Genomic DNA, 27,796 nt, shown 5'->3' with positions numbered 1-27,796 from the left:
TACCATTCTGTGTGCCCTTTGTCAATATTTGCTGAACTAGTTTGTAGGGATATTTTTAGGCTTTTTTTTTTTTCTGTCTAACATCTATTTCTTCTGAGAAAGAGGGAATCCCAATCCGTCAGCACAGAGCCCGATGTGGGGCTTGATCTCACAAACCATGAGATCATGAACTAAGCCAAAATTAAGAGTCGATGTTTAATTGACTGAGCCACCCAAGTGCTCCTAGGCTTTCTTTTAAGTGGTTTATGGCATTAGTTTTTCTATGGAGGTCAACAATTCACTTTACGTTAACGTTTGTATATAGTGTGTGGTTGGAGTTAAGGTACATTTTTTCCCATATAGCTATCCAATTGTTCCAGAAACATCTGTGGGGAAGACTTTCTCTTCCCTAGTGAGTTACTGTGGCAGCTTTGTAAAAAATCAACTGACCACACATGTGAGACTTCTGACCTACTCCATGCTGAGGATCTCTGTGTCCTTTTCATGGATCCTACACTGTGTCCCATGCTGTCCTAAAGACTAGATTTTTAGTAACACTGGAGTCCGGCTGCGTGTGCCTTACCCCTTTGTGCTAAGGATTTTTTGGTTGTGCCCATTAGTGTATGTCAATCTGAGTAGAATGAAGTCTAGGAGAGTCGGCTCCCGCCCAGGGTCCCATCCCCCAAGAAACAATAGGCAGGATTAGGCCCAGGTCAGCCTGCCTCCAGCACCCATGCTCTGACCACCAGCCAGTTCTCTACCTCTCTGCAAGTTATAGCCAGAAATGAGAGAGGCTTTGAATGCCATGGCCAGAAGTGTGAACTTTAGAATGTTCATTCCCTTGGTCATTTTAGCCTCAATGGTGTGAATGGGGTAGGTGGGGTAGGGTAGCCAGGACGAGGGCCATTGAGGTGTCCCTGAAGGCACAGGAGTCCTTTAGCAGGCATGAAGAGGCTCCCAGGACTGACATGACATGTGCAAAGGTTCGGTAGTACATGATACACTCAGGACAGCTAGGATGGATATTTCTTTCATATGAAAACAGGTACCATGCCTCCTATGTACTTGACCTTAGGCAGTGACTCAGCCTGGCCTTGCCCTTGAGGGGTGTAGCTCACAGTGGGCTGTGAATCAGAAGTGAGCCTGGTAGAATGAGCTGTGTGTGTGTGAGTGTGTGAGAGAGAGAGAGAGAGAGAGAGAGAGAGAGAGAGGCACACATCTCCTGAGCACTTTAATGAGGCATTCTTTGCATGCCTCCATCTCATGTCATCTGTAAAGGATGAGCTCCTGGGGCGTGGGTGAGGGCTGGCTGGAGTCACCCAGCATGGGACCATTAGGTCCCTGAATGCCTATCCTCTATTTCTCCTGGTGGAACTCACCTTCAGAACAACTACCGGTGCAAGTGGGGGTTCCCCAACAGCCTTCAGGGATGGATCTACAACCCAGGCCTGACCAATCAGAGTGTTCTAGCACCCTGGCCACAGTGATTGGCTCCTGGATGGTCATGTGACCCATAACAAGCCAATCAAAGGCTTCCCTGAAACTTCTGGACCCAGGGGAAGTAGAGATTCTTCTCTAGGGGCTGCTGAGCTGGGAATGGTGGCCTGGTACTCCTGTGGTTATCTGAGTCTCCTGAAGAGGGGTCTGAGAGTGAAGCCCACCCAGAGAGCAGAGCTGAGAGAGACTGAGTCATGGTGCTCCTGTTCAGCTCCTGGAGCTGTGCCTGGAGTCTATCATGTCTTCAATCTTTTGCGCCAATAATTGTTTTTGCTTGAGTCAGCCTGGATTTTCTGTTGCATGTGGGCTTTTAGAGGATGGAAGTCTGTTATATCAGTTTTGTCCTGTGGCTTGTTTTGTCCTCCTGGGGGAGCCTCCCTGACGGGGCAGAGGACAGAAAGAAGAAATCATAAATGCTTGTGGACGGATGGCTGGGTGAAAGGAAGAAAACGACCATGGAGTGGATTGGCTGTGGCGTCATCAGAGTCACCTGAGCATGGATGAGTTTTAATTGACTTTGAAAATTTTCCAGAAGGTATAGCCAGCAGACAGGCCACTTTTGAGAAAGAGTCTGCATGGCCATTACTATAAACCTGTCCCAGGAAATCCTAGGCCTTACCTTCTTCATTGCTCATGGTGAGGATAGTGCAGCTGATCCATGAAGCAAAATGGTGGTTTGGGGGCACTTGGAGCCCCACCTGACGTAGATCAGTAAAGAAGTAACTCACCAGGCCTAGGTTGTCCATGTCCCACACATTCCCAAGAAGGACTGGCCCTCGGTCTGCTCCTGGCAGGTCACATCTACGTCTAAGTTCTTGGGATGTCCTGACTGATGAAGTGTCTTTGTTTACCTGAGACCTTGGGCCACACCAGAGAGTCTGTGCTAACAATATACTTTAGGGTGGGGCTTTGGGCCAAATGATACCAACTTGACCTATGGAGGGGCTGGGGATGGAGGTCAAGCACATGGGTGTTCAGCCCTCCTCCCCAGTAGAAACTCTGGACAACGAGGCTCAGATGAGGTTCCCTAGTTGGCAGTACTGTGTGTGTGTGTGTGTGTGTGTGTGTGTGTGTGTGTGTGGTCGCAAAGGTTGCTGGGAGAATTACACAGTCTTAACTGGACCCTTGCGCCTGATTTCTCTAGGGCTCTGCCTTATGCATTCTTCTCCTTTGAGGACTTGAGACTATTCCTTTCACTGTGATCAATCATAGGCATGAACAGAACAGCTTTTCTGAGTTCTGTGGGTCCTTCTAGTGAATCATCAAACCTGAGCATCATCTTGGGGATCTCCAACAACAGAAGTCTTTACTCCCTGTCCCAAGAAGGACTGTTAGCCTCCCCGATGCAGAGATGAGGCCTGAGGGCCTACAAGCTAGACTTGCTGGCCCCGCTGAGGGAGCAGTGAAGCAGGCACTGGACCCTGAGGCTACATGCTGGCTGCCCCACCATGCAGAGAGGCTCTCTCTAAAGTGAGTGCCCTCATGAGTCTTTGCATTTTCTCTACTGCAAAATAGTATGTTTCAAAATCCCTAAGACTCATTTGCTGACTGAGCAACTGAGTTTGTAGGAGGCTGTGGGACAAGTGTGCAGAGATGTGGCCCCAAGGGCTGTGGGCTGCAAAAATTTTAAGGTGTTCCTGAGATTTCTTGTTTGGCATCATCCCAGGACTAGAAGTGGGACTGATCTCACTCCTGTGATTATGTTACTGGGCCACTTGACTTTAAGATATGGGGATAATCTTGGGGCGCCTGGGTGGCTCAGTCGGTTGAACATCCGGCTTCAGCTCAGGTCATGATCTCGCAGTTCATGGGTTTGAGCCCCGTGTCAGGCTCTGTGCTGCCAGCTAGCTCAGAGCCTGGAGCCTGTCTTCGAATTTTGTGTCTCCCTCTCTCTCTGACCCTCCCCTGCTCATGCTGTCTCTCTCTCTCAAAAATAAAACATTACCAAAAAAGATATGGGGATAATCTGAGTGGGCCTCACTCACTGGTCGCAGACAAGAAAGAGGGATTTGAACCATGAGAGGGATTCAGGATTCAACACTCTAAATTCTCCCTCTCCATAGAGGGAGGCTCTCTATTCCTGAGATGGAGGGGGCCATGTGCTAGCACCTGAGAGTGGCTCCGATCTGACAGAAAGGAAATGGGGACCATAGTCCTACAACCACCAGGAAATGAGTTCTGCCAACAAGCTGGAGAAGCTTAGACAAGGATCCTTCTCCAGTTGAACCTCCGGATGAGGATGCAGTCCAGCCAACACTTCCATTGGAGCTTCATGAGACCTTGAACAGAGGACCCATTAAAACATACCAGAGGGGCGCCTGGGTGGCTCAGTCGGTTAAGCGTCCAGCTTCGGCTCAGGTCATGATCTCATGGTTTGTGAGTTCGAGCCCCATGTCGGTCTCTGTGCGGACAGCTCGGAGCCTGGAGCCTGCTTCAGATTTTGTGTCTCCCTTTCTCTCTCTGCCCCTCCCCTGCTCATGCTCTGTCTCTCAAAAATAAATAAACATTAAAAATTAAAAAAAAAATACCAGAATTCTGACTCCCAGAAACTGTGAGATAATAAATGTGTGTTGTTTTAAGCCACTAAGTTTGAAGTACTTTGTTATGCAGCAGTATATAACTGATACAAAGGTTGCGCCTGGGAGGCTCAGTCAGTTGAGCATCCGGCTTCGGCTCAGGTCATGATCTCACAGTTCGTGGGTTCGAGCCCCGCGTCAGGCTCTGTGCTGACAGCTCAGAGCCTGGAGCCTGCTTTGGATTCTGTATCTCCCTCTCTCTCTGACCCTCCCCCACTCATGCTGTCTCTCTCTCTCAAAAATAAATAAAAACATTAAAAAAATAACTGATACAGAGATTAGTAATAGCTATTAGCAATAGCTGACTGATAGTGGGTTTTCATTCCAGTGTGGTTTAAAAACACGTAAACTGCAAACAACATAAAGATGTGACAGAAAGGGATTATATAGATAAACGATTATAAACTCAATAATAATGATTTCTAGGGGTGACTGGGTGGCTCAGTCGGTTAAGCAGATAACTTTGGCTCAGCTCATGATCTTGAGGTTTGTGAGTTCAAGACCTTTGTCAGGCTCTGAGCTGTCAGCACAGAGCCTGAAGCCTGCTTCGGATTCTGTGTCTCCCTCTCTCTGCCCCTGCCCCTGCTCTCTCTCAAAAATAAAATAAACATAAAAAAATAATAATGACTTCCACGATGATGCCATTTGGCACTGGTCCAGGGCCTGACTTTTGTGTAAATGCTGTTATTATCCCTGTTTTATGATGTGAACACACCAAGGAGGGCAAGACATGTCCAAAGCCATATAGGGATGAGGAGCAGACCAGAGTCACTGTTCCCATCATAGAGCTAGAGCTTCTGCAGTGAGCTGGCCAGGTGGCGTGCATGCCCAGGGGCCATCCCATTGGACCTGCCAGGGTCCAATTCCTCGGGTGACGTAGTTCTTTTTTTTTAATAGAAATTTTTAATGTTTATTTATTTTTGTGAGACAGAGAGAGAGAGAGAGAGACACACAGCGTGTGAGTGGGGGAGGGCAGAGAGAGAGAAAGAGGGAGACACAGAATCCAAAGCAGGCTCCAGGCTCTGAGCTGTCAGCACAAAGCCTGATGCCGGGCTTGAACTCATGAACTGTGAGATCATGACCTGAGCTGAAGTCAGATGCTTAACCCAGGCGGTCCTGGGTGACATAGTTCTTATAGATTTTTGACAGCATACCAATGCTTGATGATTTCTCCATTATTGTTCCTGGGGTTCCATTGGGAGCCATAGGAGCATTAAGCATTAGGTGGAGAAATGCTTCTTACTAAGCAGCATAGCCCATGGTTATAGAGTTCTTAATTCTCTTGACTTCTCCAACCCTTGATTTCCTGATCGGGGAGATGAGTCCAAACCACTGTATTCACTCCCAGAGGCAGTCATGGATGCCAAGTACTGAGCACAGAGCTGGGTGCATTTTAGGTACTCAATATTACTATTGTTGTCTGTTTCTCAGATAAATCCACAGAGGCTCAGAAAGGGGTCATGCCTTTCCCATCATCACACAGGGAGCTGGCCAGCCCTCAAAGCTGGCTTCTCCTGTGTTCTCCATTCAGCATTACAGCTGTTTCTACTTTCCCCATCCTCTACCTTGATTAACCACTCCCCACCTGCCTTATTCCTGCCCTTCCATGATCTCTTTGGGCAGTGAGCCCCACCCACTCCAATATTTACCTGGCTTAGCTCCCGGATAAACACCTGGGCACAGGCAGTGGGCAGAGTGGGCAGTGTGTCTGAGCAATTGCTTGCATCTTCCCTGTAGGATGAACTGACCCCAAGTGAAGGGTAGAGGGAGGATTCAGGAGCTTTAACCCTCAAACCTTAGGCAGGCTGCATTTGGACCGGTAGTTGTATTGTGAGAATTAAATGAGATCATTTATTCATTCAACACCCATTTCCTGAGCAGCTACTCCACCCTAGGCCCTGGCCTGAGAGTGTTCAATGAAGATATATAAAGGGACCCAGGTTTCAGGGCAGGGTGAAGGGTAATCAGGAGAGCTCTGGGTCAGAAAGATCTTAAGTTCAAGTTCCAGCCAGCCCACTCATTGGCAGGGCCAATACCCTTGAGTGCTTGCCTCGCCCACTCTGAGCCTTAGTTTCTCCATTTGTAAATGGAGATGTTAATGGCAGGTACGGGAAAAGGTTTCAAGGAGTCTAGCATGGCCTTGGGGTCAGCAGTTCATGGTTAGATGATAGTGCCAACTTGGCAGTGGTGGGAAGAACTAAGGAGATTGCCTTAATAGAGATATACAGAACGCCCAGGAACTTCACCTTCCTCTCTTACTTCAAAATCTTCATCCTATGACCACTGTCTGTAATTAGATTGAAGGAAAAAAAACAAACAAATCAAGAACTTTCCATAGGTTAGGATACCCGGGAGCCTGGGTGAAGCTTGCCTGGGCAAGACAGTACTGGTCTTCAGCCTCAGTTTCCCCATCTGTAAAATGAGAGATTGATAAAATTGCAGTTCAATGAAAAAAAAAGCAGTCTGAAAGGTTAAACAATTACCATAGAACCTAATAATTTCACTCTTAGGTATAGACCCAAGAGAATGGAAAATAGTCGTCCGCACAAACGCTTGTACATGAGTGTTCGCAGCAGCGCCATAGCACCATTATAACAGTCAAACGGTGGAAACAACCTAAATGTCCATCAGTGGATGAATGAGTAAACAAAATGTGGTCTATCCACACAATGGAATATTTGTCATAAAAAGGAACGAATTATTGATACATGCCACAACAGGACCAGCCTTGAATATGTTAACCTTGAAAACGAAACAGCCAGTTATTTTACCAATGAAATGAGTTTACTCAGGAATAGTGGAGGACTGGCAACTCAGGAGATGCAAGTTATGGTAAAACCATTGGTAAAAACAAACAAAAGAGGTGGAACATTACCTTGTAGAGAAAAAGAGGAAGTTGGGAGGGGTTGCTTTGAAGGAAAGTCCATTGGAGGAAAATCAAGGTAGTGACAGTTTCTTGTTGGCTGAGTTGTGGCAGTCTCATTGGCTGCGCTATTGCTGGGTGAAGAGAAAATCATCCTGCTGGGGTAGTAAAGTAGACTTCTTCCTGTTGGGGTCTGCAATTGAAATGAGTCAGTAGGGCACAGAGCTCCCTCTTCTGACCTCCTGACTCTATTTTATTTTAATTAATTTATTTTTTTAATTCTTAAAAAGTTTTATTTAGTTTTGATAGAGAGACAGAGCGGGGGGGGGGGGCAGAGAGAGCGGGAGACACAGAAGCTGAAGCAGGCTCCAGGCTGTCAGCACAGAGCCTGACGCAGGGCTTGAACCCACAGACGTGAGATCATGACCTGAGCCGAAGTCGGAGGTTTAACCGACTGAGCCACCCAGGCGCTCCAACTCTATTTTAAATGAGGTTGCCTTCATTCACTTTCACAAAAACATGCTGAGTCTTTCACTGAGTGCCAGTCACAGGTCACATAATGTATGATTCCATTGATATGAAATGTTTAGAATAAGTAAAAACATAGACATAAAAAGTAGGTTACTGGTTGTAGGGGTTGGGAAGGGGTTTGGGGAATGAATTTAGTGGGTAGGGGGTTTCCTTTTTTTTAATAAAGATTTTATTTTGGGGGTCATCTGAGTGGCTCAGTTGGTTAAGCATCTGACTTGATTTTGTCTCAGGTCATGATCTCATGGTTCATGGGTTCAAGCCCTGTGTCCAGCTCCTCAGGGGATGTGGAGACTGCTTAGGATTCCCTCTTTCCCATTCCCTCTGCCCCTCCCCCCTCAAAAAATTAATTAAAATATTTTATTTTGTGTAATTTTAAACATTCATTTATTTTTGAGAAGAGATCACAAGCGGGGGAGGTGCAGAGAGAGGGAGACAGAGGACCTGACTCAGTTTCCGCACTGACAGCAGAGGCTGATGCAGGGTTCGAACTCACTGCCCTGAGATCAAGAGTCATGTACTTTATTATGGACTGAGCCAGCCAGGTGCCCAGGGTATGGGTTTTTTTAGAGGTGATGAAAATTTCCCCAAATGAGATGGTTGTGACTGCACAGCATTGTGAATGTATTAAGTGCCAATGAATAGCAGACTTTAAATGGGTTAATCTTATGATGCATAAAATACTTTATGTTAACTTTTTATTAATGTTTATTTATTTTTGAGAGAGAGACAGAGTGTGAGCAGGGGAGGAGCAGAGAGAAGTGGACTCTAGGCTCTGAGCTGTCAGCACAGAGACTGATGAGGAGCTCGAACTTAGGAGCCTTGAGATCATGACCTGAGCCAAAGTCTAAAGCTTAACCGACTGAGCCATCCAGGCACCACCATAAAAGTGTTTTCTTAAAATGGGAAAGTTGAATAACCACCATGTCTCAGGAACCTTGGGGGTGTAGAATTTTATTCTAATAAAAGTATACTCTTACCATAAGCAAAATTTCCCGCCTCCCTACCAACCCAATTCCCCCGCAGCCCGAGCCAGGGAATACCACTACTTACCTTAAGGGAAGCCCCACAGCTCAACCCAGCGTCCAACGCGCGCTTAGTTTACATAGTCACGCCCACTCACCAAGGCCCTAGCCAGCCCCGCCCCCCACGTGTTGTGCACCCGCCCCGCCCCTTTCACGCACAGGCTACCGCTCTCAACAGAAACCAAGGACCGCAGGCTTGGTGCGACCTCATAAATAATGCATCACGACAGCGGCTAGTGAGGCGTGGCTTCGACCTGCTTGGCTGAGTCAGGGTCATGAATAATACATATTGAGGCGGGGCCTGGAGGGGTGCGCGTGTCGGGGCGGAGTCCGGGCACGGAAGTCGCCCGCTCTGGGGCCTTGAGAGGTGGGGCCATCCACGCTTCATGAATATACAGCACATCAGGGCGGTGACTGTGAGCTTCGCCAGGCCCACAGGGGGCGCGACCAGTTGCGTTCATGTATAATGCAACAGTCGGCGGGCCGTGCTTAGGTGACTGTGGGCCAGGCTAGAGCCAGAGGGGGCGTGGCCAGACGCGTCTCATGAATAATGCAGCGCGTCAGCGGGCGGCGGGGCGGGGCGGGGCTGGCGCGCCGGCGCTGGAACCGGGAAGGGGGGGCGGAGGAACGATGGTCGCAAGATGGCGGCGCTGAAGGAGGATCGGAGCTACGGGCTGTCCTGCGGGCGGGTGAGCGACGGCAGCAAGGTGTCTGTGTTCCACGTGAAGCTTACCGACAGTGCCCTGAGAGCCTTCGAGAGCTACCGCTCCAGCCAGGTGAGCGGCGCGGAGCCCGGCGCGACCGTCGGAGAAGTGGAGGTGCAGGCCGGCCTCACGCGCCCCTCGCGGAGGCGTCCTGGCCTGAGGGCGCGGGGTCCAGCGTCCGGGGTGCTGCTCGCAGGTCCCTGGGACCACAGGTCGCGGGGTGGGCACCTGTCCAGGTTGGAGCGCGGGGAACTGCGTTCCTCCACCGCGCTGGGAGGTGACACTGGCGGGCGGCCCGAGGCGTCCGAGGGGCCGACCCGGAGCTCGCGCGTCTGGTCCTGGGGTGGGGGTGGGCGACCAAGTCGGCGTCCGGAGGCTCCAGAGCCTTTCCCCGCTCACCCAGAACCTGGGCAGCAACTGAGCTGTTCACTTGGCTGAGAGATGGGGTGGAGGGGAGGCTTGGGGCTTCTCCGTCTGGGTCTCAGGCAATGGTTGGTCAGTGGGGCACCGCCGTCGGGGCACCTGTGGAGATACTTTTTTGTGTGGGGAGGATGTGTTGGAGGGCCGGCTTTGACACCAATGGAGGAGCCCTTGGAATTGGGCTCACCTTTGGTTCTTGGGAAGGGGAGTTTGGTCAGAAACTGACAGCTTGTTTCCAACTCCCCTACCCCTCGCAGGTGACCCTGCCTTACTGGACGTTTTTAGAGAGTTGGGTGTCTTTCGGGGGAAGAAGGTGTGCCTGTGAGGGGTCGCAGACCTTTCCAGGCCGGGAGCCCTTTGTGGGCACCTAGCTGCTGACTCTTAAACTTCTCAGGGGCTGATTTGGGCCCATCTGGGGAAGTTCGAGGCGTTTCACTTCTGCCACCTGGCTCAGTGTGCGTGGGTTGGGGGGGAGGCTGCCGTGTACCTTCTTTCAGGCCTGATTTTGGGGCACATCTGGGACTCTGATCAGAAATCTGCTTCTTCCCATTTCTGTTTGTGTCATGGCGCCCTCCATCTGTGTTGGGACAGAAGTTGCAGGTGGTCAGGACCTGAGGAGGAGAAGTGGCTTGAGAGCCCTTTTCCTTGTTGCCTGGAAAGTGGGGACTTTGCAGTCATAAAGTGGCTGGGGAGGGGTCTGGTGTTCGCTCACAGAAGCCCTGCTCCTTGTGTGTGTACTGGGAATGGGGGGGAGGGCCTGAGGGCGGGTGAGGAGAGAGACTAACTAGGAAGGAATGTGGCTTTCTTCCTGCCCCAGACTTGTTCAGCACCATTAGCTAAGCCGGGAATTTCTTCTCCTGTTACATTCCCACCACTTTCCTGGTGCCCACCCTTCCCGTGCTTCTTCCCATTTTTTTTTTTTTTTTTGGTGGCAGTTTCCTTCCTGTCCTGGTGTCACAGTTTCCCATTAACAGAGGAGGTCTTTATTTCTTTTTAGAAGAGTGAGTTCTCCCCTTGTCAAAAGGATTCCTCAAGATGAGGCTAAGGCCCCCTTGCAGGTGAGGAGGAGGTGGTGGTGACGCTGTGTCCAGCTTAAGTCTCCTTTCCTTGTGCCATTCCATTCCGGAGTCTTTTCCCTAGGCAGTTCTGACTTGTCCTGCAGGAAGGCCGCCTTTCCTAGAAACAGCTGGGGGAGAGCTCATGAGTCATGTAAATAAGGTGAACTTGGTACCTGGTCACTTAAGAGCCCCGCCTTCCCTGCCATGCTGCCCTTGCTTGATCCAGTCGTCCGGAAGGTCTGCCTGTGTGTCCACCTCGTGCTGTCATACTGCTATTTTTAATTTAGGGTGTTGGTTACATCCCCTAACTAAGCTGGATCTTCCTCCTGTGCGGGTGAAGGTAACTACAGACTCCAGCTCCTCTAATTCGAAGCACGGCTGTGTTTGTCAGTGTTGATCAGTCAGGAGGGGCTCCCTCGAAGAACTTCTCCCAGCCAGTGGGGGCGTCTAGGCCAGCTGGACTAAACTTTGAGGGTGACCCAAATTTGAGTTTTTCTCAGAAGCTGACTGCTAGTGTAAGTTACTTGGCAGTTGCATTTTTAATAACACTCGTTGGGGCATTGTGGTAGACTGAGCTAATATCAGGGCAGCTTTGGTGCTTTTAGGTGGTGGGCATGGGGAAAGTGCCTAGAGGAACTGGTTTGTATGACTGGAGACGTGTATGGTTATTGACAAAACCTCTTACATACAGCGGACAGTAGTGTCTGGAGTTTTCTATTCTGTCGCACTGTGGTTATTATATGGTTTGTCAATAGCAACTTTTGGAGAGGGTTTTTATTTTTACTTTTAATTGCAAAGAGACTTGCAGACTCAGATGTGGCATGGGACTGTGAAATTTTCTCTGTGGCCGAAGAGAGCCTATAATCCTAACTGTTGGGGTAGCCTGAGTAGAAGTCCCCTGCGGTTTCTCTCTCCAGAGGGGCGTGGAGTGTGAACTGCCTTCCGGTAGACCTAGTGGCCAATCTGGAATGTAGCAGAAGGTAATATACGCAGCTGCCACCGTCTAGACTTGGGTTCATGAAGCTTCTGAACTCCAGTGAGTCCCAAGGCAGCTATGCCTGTAGATCTCCCTTTTCACTGCGATGGGCTACTTCTGGGAGAGAAGAGGGTGGAGTTATAGACCCATCCTTCTGAGATAGCATCATGCACCTGCTCAGAGAAGTGTTCTCTGGCGGCTCTGAGGAAGTGACCCTCCTTGGAGGCACCTGCCTCAACCACCAGGCTATTTCATCATTGGATTTGGTGGGCCCTATTGCTGAGTGACCTTCTTTCCTCGCTTGTAAGCTCCTTGGTGGAGAGGAGCATATTGTCCTTAAGGAAAAATTGAGGGCCCAGGAAGGGGCTCAGGAAGCCTGAAGATAGTAGCCTGAGTTTGAATCTTGGTTCTACCTGCTTGAGGTCTTGGGCTAGTGCGTGACCCCTTCCAGTCAAGATTCCTCCTCTGTAGGGCCCTGAGGATCCCAGTGCCTGATCCTCTCCCAGCTCTGGATCCTTCTTATCCTCAGGACCGCACATATTGCAGTATCTGACCCCTCCCAGCTCTGTTTCTTTCCTCTTGCAGGGTTGCAGGGTCCCACTGCCTTACCATTTTTTGAGCTCTGGATTCTTCTTCTCTCAGGCCTGGGAGGTTCCTCGTGTCTGGCCATCTCTGTGCTCTAGATCCTTCTCAAGAGTGTGAGGGTCCCAGTACCCAAACCCTCCCAGCTCCAGATCCTTCTGTCAGGGTTGTGAGGGTCCCAGTGCCCTGCCCTCTCTCAGTTCTGGCTCCTTCTTCTCTCAGGGCTGTAAGGATTCTGTTGACGTGTCGGGCCATCAGTGCGGCCCTAACACCCCCTATCCTCCTCCTCCCTTTTTCTCAGCACTTGGTACTTGTACCCAGATCTGGTCCCCACCTGGAGGTTTGAATAGACTTTGTGGGAGGCAGGGCGCCTAGATTCCTGCATCCACCCAAATCTGATTGAGCACCTGGTTTGTACAGGGCTACTGCTCAGGTGCAGTAAGTTCAGAAGTTACTGAGATGGGCCTCTAGTGTCATGAACTGACATTCTGGAGGCAGGAGGCATATAATAATGAACAAGTCAGCACAAAAATGGACACAAAGAACTTGACAGCTGTCAGCATCAGGAAGGAAATAAAATGGGATGATGTGATGCTGTGGGGTGGCGTGAAAGGGTGCTGATTGAGAGGGGTGCTTCTAGGAAATGCCAGGGCTGAGGTCTCTGGGTAAGGGAGCCCGTGTAGGGAGGGCTGGGGCTTCAAGTCATGTTGCCTTCAAGCCTTGAGACACAGGCTGAGGAGGTTGTTGGGGCATGGAGGGCAGCTGCCGGAGCTCTGTCCTGAGGAAGGGTGTGTGGCGAGAGGACACGGAGGAGGCCTGCAGCACACACTCCATGCCTGTTGGAGAGCTGTGCTGGGGGCTGCTCGCCTGCTGCTAAGGGGGCGGCTGTGTGGATGTCAGCTCGGGCACTGGTGGCAGGAGGAGCCTTAATTTAGCCTCTGTTCCCCTCCCACAGCGAGGCCCCAGGAAGTAGGCTTGGCTCCCCTTCCTGGGGGTGCCCACCTAGCCCTAAACAGGACAGCTTCTTGCCAGTCCTGTGTGCTTTTAGGCCAGCCATCTTCAGGAAGAGCTGGTGCTGCCCCTCTTGGCTATGGGCCAGGCCCCTCTTAGTTTTTTTTCCAGGCTCCTGTCATTTTCTTGATAACCTTGGTCGGAAGGCTAGCTTATTGTTCCCACTATGCCTTGAGGGCACTTGGGGCCCAGAGGGTCATTGTCCATTGCCCAAGATCACTTGGACTGTCTTCTGGCCCAGGCTGCCTCTTGCATTGGGAGTGTGGGCTACTGGGATGCAACTATGAAAGGGGGTCCCGCCATGGTCTGGAGTTCTATTTAAATACCAGCGCTCTGGACCCTGCAAGCACTGGTGACATGAATGGCCATGCAGATTCCCGAGGTCGTCCCTGTGATTGTACTGTGCCCCCTGCCCTGAGAAAACCTAAAGGTGGTGATAACCAGCACCTGTGGATCACCCGCCACACACCAGCACTGGCCCGAGCTGCACGCGTTACTTTATCTCACCCCCGTCGGTCAGCTCTGTGGTGGGAAGTGGTTCCCACTTGTCAGATAAGGAAATGGGAAGAGGCTCTGGGAGGTCAAGTCACCAGAAGGAATTTCCCAACTGGGACAGGGCTGAGAACCAGGTGTCAGGCTTGAATGCCATGTGTGGTGCCAAGCTCTCCCCCCTCTGCAGGGAGGTGGCCTGGCTGGCTGGGCCCGGTGGGTCGGGCTGGCCTGTTCCTGTCCGGAGCACCGCTTCCTGTCTCCTGCCCTCCGGCTGGAGGGGTTCAGTTTCCTTGTGTGTTTCACAGTATGCTCTTGACAGTTCTGGGTGGGGTGAATCCTTCCTAGGAGGCTCGTATCTCACAGGTGCTGTGAGAGAATGTGTGAATGACCCAGGGTGTGGGGGCAAGGGGTAGAAACTTCTATGCGGTTGTGGTGAGGGGCCAGGGCCCCGCCTCAGCCACTGTCACCCTTGCCTAGGCTTCTGGCTTACACACTTTTCCTGCACTTCGGTGACTGTGGTGATTGTGTGTAAACAACAGGCTGCTTGACTCATCGCAGGGCCAGAGTTCATCACCCTTAAGTAGTTTTGACATCATACCCAGATTGTGACATCTCTAGAGTGTCTTTGAAAATAACACTGTTTCTCCTGTTCTGAATAACTGGTTCTGGAGCAGATGCTGGTTTCAGGAGATCTCCTCCTTCTGTGGCAGCAGCCCTGCTTGATGCTGCCTGGCCAGGGTTAGGCTGCCAGTCCATGGGTGTGGGGTTTGGCCTCTTCTGAGTCCTTCGTTTTCAGGGCCATGCTCCCCTGCCCCTGACTTTATGAGTTTCATGTTGGTCTGTGATGAGCACAATCTGGGGTTGTCAGATCTTTAAAAAAATTTTTTTTTAATGTTTGTTTATTTTGGAGAGAGAGAGAGACAGAGCGTGAGCAGGGGAAGGGCACAGAGAGAGACACAGAATCCGAAAGCAGGCTCCAGTCTCTGAGTTGTCAGCATTAGAGCCTGATGCGGGACTTGAACTCACGAACCGTGAGATCATGACCTGAGCTGAAGTCAGAGGCTCTGAGCCACCCAGGCGCCCCTGTCTGAGATCTTAAATTTTTAAAAAATTTTTTTAAAAATTTATTTTTGAGAGAGAGAGAGACAGCGTGAGCAGGGGAGGGTCAGAGAGAGAGGGAGATACAGAATCCAAAGCAGGCCTCAGGCTCTGAGCTAGCAGTCAGCACAGAGCCTGACGTGGGGCTTGAACCCACAAACCGTGAGGTCATGACCTGAGCCGAAGCTGAACGCTTAACCGACTGAGGCACCCAGGCGCCCCACCCCTGTCTGAGATCTTACCTCCAGTGATACATGACCGCTCCACAGTCAACCAAGTGCCCAAAGGGATGCTTTTGAGAGCATTCCGCCCGAATGACCTCTGACCTGTAGGTGCAGAGAGTGATAGACAACTGCAGTATGTAGTTGTTTTGTCACTTTACTCTTTAATGAAAAAGCTGGTGTCCAAATTAACCATCCACAGAGAGAACTCCTGTCCCCACACCAAGTAGCAGCACTGGAGTCTGATGCTAATTGTATTCTCTGGGCTAGGTCCTTCCCTGGCCACATTGTGATGCAGCTCTTGGCTGAGTCACCAGGTCAGCCGGGCATGTTGGTGACTCCCTGCAGCCCTTCTGGAGGGGAGGGGGCTTTGCATGTTTGTCAGGTTCATGGGGTCACCGAACTGCTATAAAAGTAACGTGTTGAGAGGCGCCTGGGGCGCCTGGGTGGCTCAGTTGGTTGAGCAGCCGACTTCGGCTCAAGTCATGATCTCCAGGTTCATGAGTTCAAGCCCTGTGTTGAGCTCGCTGCTGTCAGTGCAGAGCCCACTTTGGATGCTCTGACAACCCCCCCACTCCGCCCGTCTCCCACTCACTCTCTTTCAAAAATAAATAAAACATTAAAAAAAAGTAACACGTGTTGAAAAGTTTACTATAAAAGGAGTATAGGGGTGCCTGGGTGGCTCAGTCAGTTAAGCATCCCACTTCGGCTCAGGTCCTGATCTCGCAGTTTGTGAGTTTGAGCCCCACGTTGGATTCTGTGCTGACAGCTCAGAGCCTGGAGCCTGCTTTGGATTCTGTATCTCCCTCTCTCTCTGTCCCTCCCCTGCTTGTGCTCTGTCTCTGTCTCTCTCAAAAATAAATAAACATCAAAAAAAAAAAAAGTATAGCTCAGCATAGAAAACTTGTAAAATATCTCAAAGGAGCAATTTCCTCTTCCCATGGGCCAAGGCCATCCCTGTTGTTGACACATTGGCGCCTTCCTCCGTCTTGCATCTGGACACCTCATCGTCACAGTGATGTCCTCATCTTAGATCTTATTTCTTACCTGACGCTGTATTAGCTGTTATTCCACATAGTTGTAAGCTTCACTTTTTAGTGAGTGCATCTCCCTTGCAGTGTGCACTCTAATGGATCAGGATTCCTCGAGTGCCGTATGTCTGGGGCACCACACCGATCCTGGGGACTCCTGTGTGCTGGGAGGGAGCCTGTCTGCTGTCCTCTGCTGAGGGCTGTGCAGAAGTGCTGAAGAGCCGGGAGGGGCACCCTTGCTGGGCCTGCGCATCTGAGTGGAGCCTGAGGCTGCACGTGGCTGGGTGGCACAACTTCTGTACGTTGAAATTGCGGCCTGAGAGAGATGTGGTCTGGCCTGTGGGAGCGAATGGTCGGGGACAGCAGGACTTGAGGCGGGAGGCTGGGGAGGGAGACTCTGAGGGCTGAGTGGGGGTGGCCCTGGGGAATGGGCAACAGGACAGATGTGGGGAGTATTTGCGCAGCCACCTGTGGCTGGCTGGGGGGTGGGGGGTGGACATTTCTGACCTTCCTGATTCTGGCCGTGTGGCACAAACATCTTCACATGCTCAGCTTTATTGTCATGCCTGAGCTGGGTTTGTGAGAGTCGGGTTATGCGTGGCTCGAAAAGATGTTGACGGTCGCCTCTAGAGTGACTCTGGGCTGGAGGAAAGATGAGGGCGGCCGATCAGAGGGCTGCTGCAGATCTGTGGTGGGTGCACATTGTTGTCATTAATGTTGAGGAGTAAGGTGGTAGATGTATATACGCTCCCTCGTTGATACTGGCTACAGAGCCTATATCTTTCTGGGATGCTGCTGCTTTAAGAGAGAATGAGGAGCTGTTGTGTTTGGTTTGTTTTTTAAAGTATTTATTTGAGAGAGAGACAGACAGACAGAGAGAGAGAGAGAGAGAGAGAGAGAGAGAGAGAGAGAATGAGCAGGGGAGGGGGAGAGAGAGAGGGAGATAGGATCCGAAGTGGAATCCATGCTGGCAGCAAAGAGTCTAGTGCTGGGCTCGAACTCATGAACTGTGAGATCATGACCTGAGCTGAAGTTGGATGCTTGACTGAGTGAGCCACCTAGGCGCCCCTGCATTGCTGCTTTTGTACCCAGCTGTGGATGTCACATAAATTCTTTCAGATGTCCTAAGTGTAATTGGAAGGTGTTTTGAACTAATGTGGCAGCCTCCTCTCCCCCCGCTCCCCAGTACTTGGATTATGTTCTTTGCTCAGGGGTAGTTGGATGCCAGGTTTCCCTGATTGTGCTGGTGTTGCCCAGTTTCTGGAGAGCGAGTGCTCTGGATACTGGGAGAGCCAAGGCTGGATGGAGGACGGGTGATGCTATCTAAAGCGTAGAGAAGGTTGGATCGAGGGCCGTGTGCCCACTTACCACCTCCCAGCATTCTCAAATGTGCTGTGGAGCAGGTAGCCTTGGGTCACCCCATCTTTGAGAAGTTAAGGAGCTGCCTCAGCTCGAGGGCCGTGGTTAAGCCGCCACACCTTTGTGCTGTTGTGGGTATTCTCCCTGTTCCTCAGGAGGGGAAAATGAGGCTCAACTCAGGGACACCTTCCTTGAATGTGTGCCTTTCTGGCTAACTCTGCTGAGAATTTGAGGCCTTTAAGAATTTCAAATATCCACTTATCTCTATTGTTAAGGTTTTTTTTTTTCTTTCTCTTTAAATAAATGACTTTCCCCAGATTTTTTAGCAGTTTTCCTGCCAGGAAGCCTACCCCACTGTGTTGGAGCCGGGCCCTCCTGCATGTCCCTCTTCTCCATCCCTCTTGGGCAGCCTCAGCTGGTGGTGATGGTGGAGTAGGCAAGGACCACACAGCAGAGGAGGGGCATGAGGTGTTGGGTGAGCTTCCGGAGAAGCTTCTGGCCAGGCCCGAGGGTGCCTGCTGAGCTCTCCAGGTTGGTGGCCACTGCTGACAGAGCATGAGGAGTCAGGCCCAGAGCTCTGGCCACAGTGGCCCCATCTTTGCCTTCAGGTTGCATGTGAGCTCATGGCTGTTTCGAGTGACATGGGGGCGGTCTCAAGGGGCCAAGCCCCCTCTCCACTGGAGGAGAATGCTGTTCCCCAGGGATGGGAGGTGCGGGTCCTGTTCTTCCATCATCCAGTCTGGGCAAGTGGAGCCCCAGTGTGTAAAGGCTGAATAATAAGGGGCTGCCCCTTACTTTTCCCTTGGCCTCTTTCTGATGTGGGGACTGGCTCACCTCAACCCTCACCTGCACATGTGCATGTGGCTTTGATGTTCTCTTTATCAGGCTGACTTGGGATTTGCTGGTGGGCTGAGGCAGGCCAGGTGCCATTCCAGGCACGGGGGCTTCCTGGTGGGCAGGCTAGCCAGGCGTGCCGCGGGGCCCTCACCTCCCTGTGGGGGAGGCCCACTAAGCGTATGGTAGTGGTGGCCTTGGGCGAGGACTGCTGGGAGGGAGAAGCACAGCAGGCTTTGAGCAGGAGGTGCCGTGGGAAGTGGAGCAGGCGCAGCCATCCGGGAAGAGTTGAGATTGCTGAAGTCTACGTGAGATCTAAGAGGTTGGGCACAGGGGGGAGGCTGGGGTGACAGGGCAGCTGGAGGGCGTGGGGGTCAGGGGTGCCCAGGCAGGAAGTTGGGGTTGATTTCATCATCTAGACGACTAAGCAGTTGTGACGGCAGACAGTGGCCTGTGTGGGTGTAGATGAGCTCCAGCCCCTTCCTAGGTTCACTGACTCCACGCTAGTTTCACTCCACTTCGTGGACAAACATTTTCTCTGTGGAATTTCGTCCTGTGACAGGCTATGGTCAAGGGAGGCCTTGAGAGTGCTAAGACCAGACAGTGAGAGTCTTCCTCTGGGACCCATTAGAGCCTTTTTTTTTTTTTATTTAAAAAATTTTTTTAAATTTATTTTTGAGAGACAGAGAGTGCGAGCAGAGGAGGGTCAGAGAGAGAGGGAGATACAGAATCTGAAGCAGGCTCCAGGCTCTGAGCTAGCTGTCAGCATAGAGACCGATGCGAGACTCGAACCCACGAACCATGAGATCATGACCTGAGCCAAAGTCAGATGCTTAATCGACTGAGCCCCCCAGGCGCCCCAACAGCTTAGTGATATTCAGTGTATGGGCAGCCATCACCACCAGTTAGTCCAGAACTTTTTCATATTCCCAAACTGAAACTATGTCCCCATTAAAAACGAATTCCCTTCCTGTAGCCCCTGACACCTGCCATTCTAGTTTCTGTCTCTATGAATTTGATAACTTTTGTGATCTCATGTAAGTGAGATCATATGGTATTTGTCATTTTAAATTTTTTTAAAGTTTGTTTGTTTGTTTATGTAAGTAAGTAAGCAGTCCTTACTCCCAACATGGGGCTTGAAGTCATGACCCCGAGATCAAGAGTTGCATGCTCTTGCAACTGAGCCAGCTGGGTGCCCTGGTATTTGTCCTTTTATGACTCATTTCTTTCACTGTGTTCAAGGTTCATCCATGTTGTCGCCTGTGTCAGTTTTCTTCCCTTTTAAGGCTGAATGATATTCCATCGTATGGCTATACCACATTTTGTTTATCCAATTGTATGTTGATGGACGCTGGGTTGTTTACACCTCTTGGCTGCTGTGAATAAGTGCTGCTGTGAACATGGGTGTACAAACCTCTGTTTGAGTCTCTGCTTCCCCCCTCCCAGTTTTATTGAGATATAATTGACATCTGGCACTGTATACGATTAAGTTGTACAGAATAGTAACCTGACTAACCCGTATGATGAGATGATGACCAAATTAAGTTCACATTTATCATCTCATATAGATACAAAAAAAGAAAGAGAGTTTTTTCCCGATGATAAGAAATCTTAAGATCTACTCTCTTCGCAACTTCCCTGTATGTCACGCAGCACTGTTAGCTATAGGCCCCATGTCACCCATGTCATAGATTACATCTCTAGTGCTTCTTTATTTTATAATTAGAAGTGTGCCCCTTTTGGCCCCCTTCCTCCAGATTTCCTCTCCCTACTCCCTGCCTCTGGTGACCACAGGTCTAATGTATTTTTCTGTGAGTTTGTCATTTTTCTTTTCTTTCTTAGGATTCCACGTATAAGTGAGATCTTACAGTATTTGTCTTTCTCTGATTTATTTCACTTGAGTTCGTGTTTTTAGTCCTTTTGAGTATATATCCAGAAGTTGAGTTGCTGGATCATATGGTAAATCTATGTTTAACTTTTTGAAAAACTGCCAAGCTGTTTTCCACAGTGGCTGCACTGTTTCGCATTCCCACCAGCAGCGTATAAGGGTTCTAGTTTCTTTAGCCAACTGTCCTCACCAGCACTTGTTATTTTCTGGGTTGTGTGTTTGTTTGTTTTGAGTGTAGCCATACTGATGGGTGTGAAGTGGTATCAGAGCCTTTAAAACTCTCCAGTGAGAGTTAGGGTCTGTTGGGCTTCTGACATCTGCTGGACCGGACCATTGATGGGCTCATGAGTCCCCTTGTCACAGGTGACAGATAACTTGACCCCAGGGAATTGGGTCATGTTGGCTCTCACACTTGAGGTGGGTTTGGGCTCGCTTCAGGTCCTGCCTGAGGATCTTGATCAGGGTCACCTGGTTGTAGATGGCAGCAAGAGCAAGGAGAACTGTCACCACCTCCTGGCCCTCCCAGTGGCAGGACTTCCGTGTTCCTGTCCCCAAACCTGTCATAGGCCGGGGGGAATTGGCAAGGCTGGGCTCCCTTTGGCACCTGACGCTGCCAGGCCTTTCCCTGGCCATGAGCTCAAACGGGGCAGAATCTCTCCTTTGCTGAATTTAGTTCTTTTAGTCCCACATTGAGTCAAAAAGTGACTTGTGGAAAATGGGCTTTCTTCTAGGTAGCAAATGGCCTGGAGGCCCCTTGGGTTGGGTGCTCCCTGTCCTTTGGGGGGTGGGCCAGGTAGGGGACTATGCTGTTGTCTTTACTCCTGCCTTTGGCTTGGCCTCAGGGCTGGGGCCTGTGCCAGTGGTGCCTAAGGAGGAGTGGTGTTTTCTCTGGCGCCGTGGGCAGATGCAGTCCACCTGCCTCAGGGTCCAACTGTGGAGGTGGGACTACCTGCCCCTGTCCTACTGGCGCTTCCCCTTCTCCTGCTTAGGGAAGTGCACATGGGCCTGTGGCCCCACACTTGCTTTCAGGCCCCGCAGTTAAGCATAGGCTGGTTGGAGTGGGGCCGAGGGGCTGGGCTGAGGCAGCCACCCCTTCATGCTGCTCTTCCTTGTCGGGGGTGTGGGGGGGGGTACCGCTGGGACCCAGAGGGCTTAGAGTAGCCTCGCCTCATGCCATTGACCCGAGGAGGATAAGTAGGTTGGAAAGTTCCTTTTTTTTTTTTTTTTTTCTGGACAGTGACTTTTTGGAGAAAATTCAGCTTCCTGATACAGACCTTGCGGTTCTCGCCACATCTGGAGGGGATGATTTAAGATACCTAGAGCAACACTTACAGCAAGGGGAATGCCCACTGAGTGAAGTCAGGACATCGCGGTTTGCAGTAGCTGGGGGTGGGGCATTCGCTTAGCATGGCCTTCCCCTTGGCGGTGGTCGCCTCCTGCCTGTAACCTCCCCACTACATTGTTCTCCAGGTCCTGGCAGGGATCCCATGTCTTGTCCCCATCGTGGCTGCTCTGTCTTTTGTGCCATTAGTGGTAGAGTTTTCCCCATACCATTAGTGGTCGTGGGTCTCTTTTTGCGCTCACGGAAGCTGAGGTCTGCTGTGCCCAGCGTTGCTGCCTTAGCTGCCAGCCCCCCAGACCGGGGCCTCTGGCATATTTCCTGCCATACTAGGTGAACAGAATTGGATAAGGATGCCAACAAAGTAGACTGTCATGGCAGTTTTTTTTTAAGTTTATTTATTTTGAGAGAGAGAAAGAGAGAGGGCACATGTGGGCAAGTGGGGAGGGGCCAAGAGGGAGAGAGAGAGAATCTCAAGCAGGCTCCACACTGTCAACACAGAGCTCGATGTGGGGCTCTATCTCATAAACTGTGATATCATGAGTTGAGCTGAAATCAAGAGTTGGACACTTAATCGATGGAGCCACCCAGGTGCCCCTGTGGCATGTTCTCCTTCCAGTGCTAGCCTTAGAGTCTAGAAGAGATTGGTAAGCCGTGGCCCAGGGGCAAATCCAACTCCAGCTGTGTTTCTAAAATTGTATTGGGACAAAGCATCGTTTATTGCTGCTTTTGCTGTATGATAGCAGTTGATTCTTTGTGACAGAGACTGTCTAGTTCTCAGAACCTGAGATTGATTCTCTGGCCCTTTATAGACAGAGCTTGAGAGCTGCTGGTCTGGAATGTTGGGATGGCGTGTGACATGAGGACTACATGTGTGAGTAGAATGTCCTGTCCGGGGCTCATTCCTTGGACCCTGGGCTGTGGCATGCTGCCCTGTGGGCTGTGGCTTCCTGTCACATCTCAGGGCTGGACTGAGATCTTGGAGTGTTCCTTTTGTTTTGGTCCCTTCATTTCACCGATGGGACACCTAGAGGATAGTGACTGACCCGAGAACACATGGTCAGCGTAGATTACATCAACCCTCAAACCTGAGGGTGTCTGCCCCGGGACTGTCCGCACCCTCCCCCCCACCCCAGTTTCATGCAGACTTGGAATGCTTCCCATTCCACGTGCAAATCCCTGGGTTGCCCAGGAACTCTTCTCGGGCACAGCTCCAGACCGGCACAGCCTCTGGTGGGCCTGGCTTTTTGCTTGTGACCTGCTGGTGAACTCTGGAAACACATTCATGCACAGCCTGGGCATGAGGGGCCAAGCATGGGTGTTCCTGGCAGAGGTGGGAGGGCAGGCATCTGCCTCCCACTGGAGTCAGGCTCTGGCTGCAGCATCCCTCTCCCCTCCCTCTGTCTCCTCAGCCTTCGGTCCCTGGGGGTACAGTGGGACCAGTGTCATCTTCCAAGGGAGGATTGCACTCAATTAGGGGTTGGTTGTTCATTCGGGTGTCTTTCGAATGTGTGCTTTGTGGCATGAGGAGCACAGATGACAGGAGACAGTGAGCAGCAGGCATCTCCTCTTCCCTAGAAGTGAGCTTTCCACGGGCTGGGGGGCCTCAGTGAATCTTCCAGAGCTTTCTCAGCTCAGGATGAGTATCATCTATAGATGGATTCTGAATTAGATACCAGCAGCCCGAAAGACCTGGAGAAGGGCAAGGGGCTGAGGTATCTGGGTCCTTGGGTTCTGTCGGTAGCAATGGTATGATTTTGCTGTGCTCACCTTTCAGTGTCGTTTCTCCCTTTTCAGAATCAGGTGGGACCGTGGAACTGCGGCAGGCTGGGCGGAGGTGCTGTGCGCTGGGGAAACCCGAGGCCAGGGTCATATCCCAGGGTGGAGAGACTGCAGGGAGATGTCTGAGGCAGAGGCAGGTCACAGCTAGAAGAGTGTGTTCCTTCCTCCCCTCATCACACTATTTTTGGTGTTGGACACTCACAGATGTCTGCTTGTTCCAGTGAAATGCGCTCAGCTCACGGTGCATCTGGCGAGTGGGATGAGGACAGCCAGCTCTGGTCGCCTGTGCACAGCATGTCTCCAGCTTGCTCTGGTGCCGGGCTGAGCCCTGGCTGGCTCCCTACCTGTGCACAGGGTGCTGCTGGTTAGGAGTCTGTGCACACGGCCACATGACCCCCTGACCTGTGCCAGTTCCTCCTGACCGGAAGTTAAGCTCTGTTAAGGATTCTTAGACGGGTTTTGGCCTAAAGTGTAGGACTGATGAAATGTGGCCCCTGGTCTTCTCTGCCCTTAGCTCTCTGCCAGCTAGTATCTCTCTGGGGAAGGTCCTGTCTCTAAGCAGATGGGGTTAATCCCCCCGCAACCCCGCCTTGAACCTGGGCTGTGAGAATGTGGCTGGTGAATGGGATTCACCAGTGCCCAGGTCTGCAGGGCAAGGCTCACAGGCTGTCAGCAGAGGTTGAACTGACGCTGTTCTGAAAAGACCTGAGGATTTAGAGCCCTTTCTCCTCAGGGGTGAAGGGCAACTCAGCAGGGTCTGTGCCCCGGAGCAGTGGCTCTGGTTGCAGTTTGTTCTGGGATCTTCACGTGGCTCCTGTGACCTGCCTCTTCTCTTTCTTGTCTTGGTCTCTTGTGTAAATTCACCGAGTCCAGATGCTTCTGGGTGACAGGAATTGCCTGTGTGTGATTTGCTAGGCGCAGCTCAGCTTTGGTGAGCGGCTGGTCTGAATAGATGTGGCGCCACCTCTGTGTTCTCTCCTTGGGGCTCTTGGTGCTGTTCCTGGGGCTCAACTATTTAAGAGCAAGCACACCACGTGTTGCAGGCATGGACGTCCCTCTGCTGTTGGGAAGCTCAGGGCAGACACGTTTGGGGGTGTTGCAGGTAGGCCACTGGAGGGTGCAGGATGCAAGGCCCAGGCCTCCTCTTGGCTGAGTTGGGGCTGAACAAGGATGCAGACCCAGGAGGTTGCCACTGCCTGGTGTTCATGTGGGTGCCCAGTGGGCCTCGATACAGATTCTAGCTATCTGAACCACTATCCCTTGAACAGCTGAAGGCCAGGATAGGCGACAGCTTGTATTGCTCCCAAACCTTCACTGGTATTGATATGGCTGGGTGGCTGCAAAGTTCAGAGCAGAACACAGGGCTGGGAGGAGCAGAGGAGAAGGGGCTGACTGTACTGTGGCACCACCTGAGCAATGATGGTATTATCTTATGGACCTGTGCCTTGCGTACACGCTGTAGCCCTGGTCATCCAGGAGAATAATTAAGGCCTGAGGTGTCTCGAGAAGCCAGGAGTTTGCCCCTCCATTGGAACCCTGGATGGAGGGTCTCCTGGGTTACAGGGATCACAGACCCCTGGCCAGCCAACTAATTGGCTGCTCAAGGCTACAGGGTCTGTGTGAGTCCCCAGGACCTGTTGACAAGTTGGTGGCAGGACTCAGTGGTGACTGTGGAAGACTTCCCACAGTGGACAGGTTCTGGTATCCGTAGCATTTCTCAGAAGAGCCCGCAGGGTGCGTTAAGAGGGGGGAGTGGGGACACAGCTCTCTCTTGTGAGCGCGCGTGTGCTCTCTCTCACTCTCGCTCTCTCTTGCGCGCGCACGCGCGCGCTCTCTCTCTCTCTCTCTCTCTCTCTCTCTGTTAGGCCTTAGCCAAGATGCAGCCTGGAAAGATCTGTTTAAAGTTGGGGCTAGGGGTGCCTGGGTGGCTCAGACGGTTGAGCGTACAGCTTTGGCGCTGGTTATGATCTCGCAGTTTGTGGGTTCAAGCCCTGCATCAGGCTCTGTGCTCAGAGTCTGGAGCCTGTCTTCAGATTCTGTCTCCCTCTCTCTCTGACCCTCCCCTGTTCACACTGTCTCTCTCTTTCTCTCAAAATCAATCAATCTAAAAAAAAAAGTAATAAAGTTGGGGCTAGTGTTTTTTGTTATTTTTTAACCCATGATTAACCCTGTGGGTGGTGCTGAGCTCACCTTAAGCTTGACAGGTGGGGTCAAGAGGCCCAGAGTCTGAGCTCTGCAAGCTGGCCACTTCTGGGGAGATGAGCATTGCTGTTCTGAAAACCTCAAGGAAGAGGGCCAGGCTGCTCCCTGAAAACTTGAAAACCAGGCTTGAGGGTTCTGGAGCTTCTAGCTGCTTTTCCTTTCCCTGCCCCAGCCACAGATGAGCAAGCAGAAAGCAGATGTGCTTTTACATCAGAGTCCAGGAGATATCCTGAGGTCTATGGAAAATTTAGGGGGAATTTAGAAAAGTGAGCCTCATGTCATCATTTTCGCTCAGGATGTGTGCTGAGATTTTGGTAACCCAAAGAGTCACAAGATTGTGTTTAAAAAAACAGAATGGGAGCAGCATCAGTCAGGCAGACTATTTAACAGAGCCCCCAGCCTCCTGTCCTGTGCCTGCTTAGGGGGCCAGCCTACCTTAGCCCCTGTGCCGACCTGCCGTGTCTGCATGGCAGATGAGCACCCATCATGCAGGGCCTGAAACAAAGCAGTCTGTGCATATCTTCCACATTCTGTGGCCACCTGGCAAGTCCTCCCTAGATTCTCCAGCCCAGGTGAGGCCTGGGCACTGGGGGATGAGTGAGTGGGATGTCTACACATGGGGTCTCAGTCAGACCTAGGCATCTGATGGCCCAGAGTGTGTGTTCTTCACCTTGGCCAGACTGCAGCCAGGTCCCAGGTGTAACAGTGAGGTAAGCAAATAGCCCTCCAGTGCTTGACCTTGTGCTGGGCACGGAGGGTCCCAAGTGAAGAGTAATAGTCCCATGGGCTTTAATCCTGCCTACCAGCCAGGAGAGCTCCCTGGAGGAGGGATATTTGGCAGGACCTGAAGGAAAAGTGGCATTCCTGGGCCCCAGGCAGGTGGTGGGGAAGAGCCTGTACCCTGGAGAGTCATGGGAGGGTGTGCTGAGGGAGCAGCCTAGCCCTCTTCCTTGAGCACCATGATCAGGGTGACAGGTCAGAGAGGATTGGGAGGGTGGCCAGGGCATGCTGCACCACAGGACCCCATGTCTTTCTGGGTTTCGGGACACAGTGCACTGTGCCCACACCACACCTGGAATGCTTTACGTCTGGGTCTTCCCGACCCTACACCCTGGCCCTTCCTTTTTCATCTTGGGTCAGAAGGCCCCTTCTCCATGTGCCCTCCAGTACTCAGCATGTCCCTAGAGGTCTGGCTGCTTCTGTCGCAGCCGTAGCTGGGCCACTGTAGCACACGGGGCATAGCGAACCGTTACTGAATAAACGTGTGGTGGGGCCATGTCAAGAGGGACACCAGTCCTGTATGATCTCCTGGTCCAACTCGCCTTGCACTGTCTGCTTTGTCGCTCCGGGTCTGGACACTGGCAGCTCAGCTCCCATGGTAGAGCCCTGGCCCAGTGGCTGTAGCTCCTTGGTGCGGGACTCTCCATGCTTCTCTGTCTGATTTACTCGCTGTTCTCTGGCTCTACCAGATGCCTTTTCCATAAAGAAAGCCCCGCCACATCCTTTTCACTTGTCTTGTTCCAGTTCTTGGCCCAGGATGGTGGTGGCCCCTCACGGAGCGCACCATAAGGACACCTCCACAGCTGCCCAGAACAGCAGCACGGGCCCACTGGGTGGGCAGTATCTTTGGACAGTCTGGGGTGGCTGACTCAGGGCATCTTCCCCACTGATTTTAACACTTTTATTTTTGAGCTGAGTTCCCTTTTTATCAAATAAAACCAGGTGTAAAGTGCTACTTTACTACATAGGTGTTAGGAGTTGGGGTCAGGGAGTCCTATAGTGTGGCCTGACTCTGCCCAGGAGCTGGTGGCCAGTGGCAAGTTCTTGGCCTTGTGTAGTCACAGGCAGTGCCTTTCCCTGCAGGGTGCCCCCAGCCCTTGCAGCCTGCCTGTGGGAGCGGGGGGTGCCGTGGACAGCAGCATCAGGGCCATTTGCTTGGGGCCCTGGCCTGTTAGTGGTGACCAAGCTTGTGCTCAGGCACTGGCAAACCTTGCCAGGCTGCTGAGTGCCTTCCCCAAGCAGGGGCGTTTGGATTCTACATTTATGGACCTGAAACTTCTTCCCTAAGTTGGTTCAGAAGCAGAGAGATGAAGGTCTTCCATTTTTCTTCCAGAACACGGACATGCTGCATGCCCCATGTTCTGGCACTCTGTGATTTAACAAGTGGCAAATGTCATCACTAAGGTTTGTCTTTCTTCAAAGATGGGGTTTTGGGGAACTTCTGTGTTTAAGGTCCTGGAAGGTCCTGGGTGGGGACATTTAACCTTTCAACTCTAAACATTTGCTCCTAATTTGGCTGGTTGCAGAGTCTTCCGTGGTGACGGGGGTGGT

The 27,796-nt window shown here is 51.5% G+C and overlaps 1 protein-coding gene and 1 long non-coding RNA gene across 3 annotated transcripts in view; one reads left to right on the top strand and one right to left on the bottom strand.

The window, feature by feature from the left end:
• Positions 1–6,289: 6,289 nt before the first annotated feature.
• LOC115275261 lies at positions 6,290–8,604 on the bottom strand. Its single transcript, XR_003901449.1, has 3 exons — positions 8,497–8,604; positions 6,928–7,108; positions 6,290–6,464 (listed from the first exon to the last, which is right to left on the bottom strand). It is a non-coding gene; the product is annotated as an uncharacterized LOC115275261 (long non-coding RNA).
• A 460-nt stretch (positions 8,605–9,064) lies between these two features.
• The window catches only part of ELL (elongation factor for RNA polymerase II), a 75,162-nt gene continuing 56,430 nt past the window's right edge, over positions 9,065–27,796 (top strand). For both annotated transcript variants that reach the window (XM_029917756.1, XM_029917755.1), the window contains exon 1: positions 9,065–9,244. In XM_029917756.1, the coding sequence (XP_029773616.1) occupies positions 9,110–9,244 (135 nt within the window). In that variant the 5' untranslated portion in view covers positions 9,065–9,109. The remainder of the gene's footprint in view (positions 9,245–27,796) is intronic.

The sequence above is a fragment of the Suricata suricatta genome, chromosome 12 (assembly GCF_006229205.1).
Source record: "Suricata suricatta isolate VVHF042 chromosome 12, meerkat_22Aug2017_6uvM2_HiC, whole genome shotgun sequence".
Classification (NCBI taxonomy): Eukaryota; Metazoa; Chordata; class Mammalia; order Carnivora; family Herpestidae; genus Suricata; species Suricata suricatta.
Note: the sequence above shows the minus strand (reverse complement) of the source record. Positions and strands in the feature narration are given on the sequence as shown.